Source organism: Lipotes vexillifer, unplaced genomic scaffold (genome assembly GCF_000442215.2).
Source record: "Lipotes vexillifer unplaced genomic scaffold, Lipotes_vexillifer_v1.1 scaffold1081, whole genome shotgun sequence".
Taxonomy (NCBI): Eukaryota; Metazoa; Chordata; class Mammalia; order Artiodactyla; family Lipotidae; genus Lipotes; species Lipotes vexillifer.
The window spans coordinates 1,782,345-1,785,606 of NW_006779039.1; the positions used below are offsets into that span (position 1 = coordinate 1,782,345).

The following is a 3,262-nucleotide window of genomic DNA, read 5'->3' on the forward strand; positions in this document are numbered from 1 at the left end:
ATTTAGGGGTAGGGAAGTCTTCCCCAGCTGGATGCAACTCAAAGCTCCTAGAATTTGAGCCAAAGACCAACTCTGTCCCTACCTCCCAGCTTCTCTTCCATCCAAATCGCTATTTTCATTAATCCCCCCCCCAAATCTATACATGGCTCAGAACTGGCCAAATTACATTAAAGGTAATCTAATTAAAATGTCTTCTAACAGAGTCATCACTGGCTCTCCCAGGCCAGGGAAAAGGGTGCCTGCATAGTGACTTCTGGGCATCATTCAAAAGATATTCACCCTTATTTCTCAGGAAACCCTTGCATATGATACTTATAAAACAGCTATGTCTTGTGTTCAACTGCACTGGGACAAGAGTACAGGACAAATTCCTTACTTGCCCCAGGAAGTGATTTCTCTCTGGTTTATCCACTATCCAAAAGGAACTTCCAAGAGCAGTTTTGCTATCTAGGTTTTTCTCTCACTCCTAAGATACACCGTCTGGGAGTCTGGCCACTGCCACCACCCAGCTTCATTATCATCACCTCCCACAGAAGGAACCCCTGCTTCCCAAAGCCCCAAACTGCCCTGGTTTGGGTCACTTACACTTGAGTGCTCGCTCCTGGAGCCCCACCGCCTTGTCCCATTTTCCCTTGTTCTGTGGGACTTAGGGGACATCTGTACATCTTCCTCATGTGACTGCTGCTCGTAGATCATCACTCTAGGTGTGGGTGTGTCCTGCTTTTCCTAGTGTCCCCACTACTAACACAGGGCCTTCCAGAGAGCAGAGGTTCCATGAAGGTCTGTGGAATAAATGAGCCAGTGAGCAGAGATTTCATTTATTACTATTTAATTTCTTCTACATTTTTGAATAGGCTAAGAAAATCCAAGTACATATCTTAATTTTACAGAATAGACTAAAAATGATGAGAATTAAAAAACAAACCACTTAATTCTTTTCTTTATTTTACTAAGCTTTTTCACATTTCCAAGGAAATTCCTATTCTAATGTCATCTTATCTTGTTACAGACTACAAATAAAATGGAAGGTTTCCCAATTCATTTTACAAAATAGCAAAACTCTTTCTCCTAAACTGGACAAGAAACAATAAATGTGTGACCAATGTCATTCATAAACTTAGATTCTGAGGCTAGCAGACTTTCTGGTTAAGCAACAACATTTTAAAATACCAAAAATAAAAGAAGGTAAAGTTCTATAAAGTTCTAAGTCACCCAATGGAACAGAAACAGAAAGATGTTATTCACTGATTCCCTCATCCCAAGTCTGGCCGTCTACTACTTAGATCGTTGACTGCCCTCTTAAAACACAAAGTGAAGCATCTGTCTTAGACTTCACTCAGGGCAGAACAAGCTGCTGGACATGGCACTAGAACTTGCACTAGCCATGGAAGTAGTATTATCTGTGGTGGCAATTCTAGACTGGGCTCTCTCTTCCTGATCTCTCAAAGCCTCTTCATACCACAGAGGGAAGGATCTAGGGTCACTTCCATTGATCTTGGCCAAAAACTCCAGGAAACTCATCTTGCTGGTCTCTGCGTGGGCCCGGGGACCCCAAAGAAATTCAGGGCATGCAGGATCGCTGTCAGGCACCTGCCGGTACTCAAGGTAGCCCTCCTGCACCCACACTTTGGTGAGCAGCTCCCTGGGCTCCCCATAGATAAAGTGCTCCCTCCCGGCATACACCCCCATCACACTCAGCACTTCCCACACCTCCTCCTCAGGGACAGAGTCGCCCTTCATAAAGATTATACTCAGGATAAATATCAGAAGGCCAGTCTTGGGCATGCTCTGCCCATCGCTCAGCATCCCATCATAGGTGAGGCCCAGGGTGGTGACCAGGAAATAGGAATGGTCACTGGGGTCCACTTCCTTCACATCAATACCAAAGACCAGCTGCATGCACTCCGAGGCTTCACTGAAGATCACAGGGAAGTGGTCCTTGTAGTCTTCGGTGATGATATTCAGCATTTCTGTCTCTGTGGTCGTCTCCTTGGTGCGATACTTGAGGAGCAGAAACTCTATCAGATCACCCACCTTGTCATAAATCGCATTTCTTGGAAAGGACTCAGCATCTGGCAGGGCCTGCGAGGTGCTCGGACCTTCCTCTCTTTGGCTGCTGGAGCCATCGTCGGATTGGCTCAATGGAGTAGAGACAACAGCAGTGGGGGACGGGGAGGGGGAGGCACTCAAAGGGCTCTGTAAAGGACTCAGGGTCTGAGAAAGAGCATAAAGCTCCTCTGGGGAGCTCAAGATCAGAGGAAAGCTAAAGGAAAAGGAGGAGCAGGTAGAGGAGGATGAGGAATCATCCTCTTCCTCAGCCATGGGAACACTTTGAGCCTGATGGTCTTCCTCAAGCATGTAGCGCCGTCGCTTTGGAGAACGAGGCATGACGACTGGTGTCAGGACGCCGACTGGAGGGTGTGCAGGGGTGACAGGCGGGGACCTCTTACCTGGGGGAGAGACGGGGTGTGAGCGGCCTCGGAGGAGAAAGGCACCCTGGGCAGCTCTGACAAAGGCCACTTACAGGTCTCGTCTTAAGGGCTGCCCTCGGGCCTCACAGGGGCGCTCCTCCTGGGTGGCCTGTCCCCTGCCCACCTGAAGAATGAAGTGAGGGGGCTCCTCAGGGTGCAGCCAGCACAGCCCCAGGTTCTGGGGCTGTCAGGGTGGTGGGGTGACTTGGGTGTTGTGGGGTCTCCTCTGTTCTGGGAGGGGGAGCCCCTGGGTACACACTCAGGGCACGCACCTCCCCTTGACTCCTGGCGCTGCCTGGGCCTCCTCTGCTCTGTGCCCTGAGGACACAGTCCTCAGACCTGGGCCTTCGCCTCCCGGTTCCTGGAGCCCCTGTAAGAGGGATGGAGGCGCACCTCTTGTGTAGACTGTGGCACAGCTCTGGGCCTCGGTGCTGGTAGGAGGATTGGGCCAGACTCTGTGAGGTCCCCCCAGTTCTGAGTTCTGGGGTGGGTGGTCCTCTCCGGGCTCGCTCGTTGTGCTCACTGTTCCCCTTAAGGGCCTGGACCCTCCCCTTTGCAGGCCCGAGGGGAAACCCAGAACAGGACCCTGAATCTGAACAGAAAGCAGTGAGGGGGCCCCACAGGTGGCCACACCTGCCCAGGGCCTCCCGAGGGTCCTAGGATGGGGAGATGCTGGGTCCTCACCTCCTCCTCACATCCTGCCTGGCCTCCCAGCTCTGACCACAGGGGCAGGTTTCTGTTGAGGCCCCTGTTCCAGGGCTGGGGGTCTGCTCAGTCCTACCTCGGGGTCC

The 3,262-nt window shown here is 51.3% G+C and overlaps 1 protein-coding gene across 1 annotated transcript; it reads right to left on the reverse strand.

Annotated features, from left to right (window-relative positions):
- Positions 1-1,332: 1,332 nt before the first annotated feature.
- On the reverse strand, positions 1,333-2,388 carry MAGEA10 (MAGE family member A10). The gene has a single exon (XM_007452134.1). It carries the CDS (start codon positions 2,386-2,388, stop codon positions 1,333-1,335), a length of 1,056 nt encoding a protein of 351 aa, XP_007452196.1.
- Positions 2,389-3,262: the final 874 nt, after the last annotated feature.

Bases quoted from the DNA above. Each gene is read 5' to 3' on its own strand.
- MAGEA10 (XM_007452134.1), bottom strand. From the start codon at position 2,388: ATGCCTCGTTCTCCAAAGCGACGGCGCTACATGCTTGAGGAAGACCAT.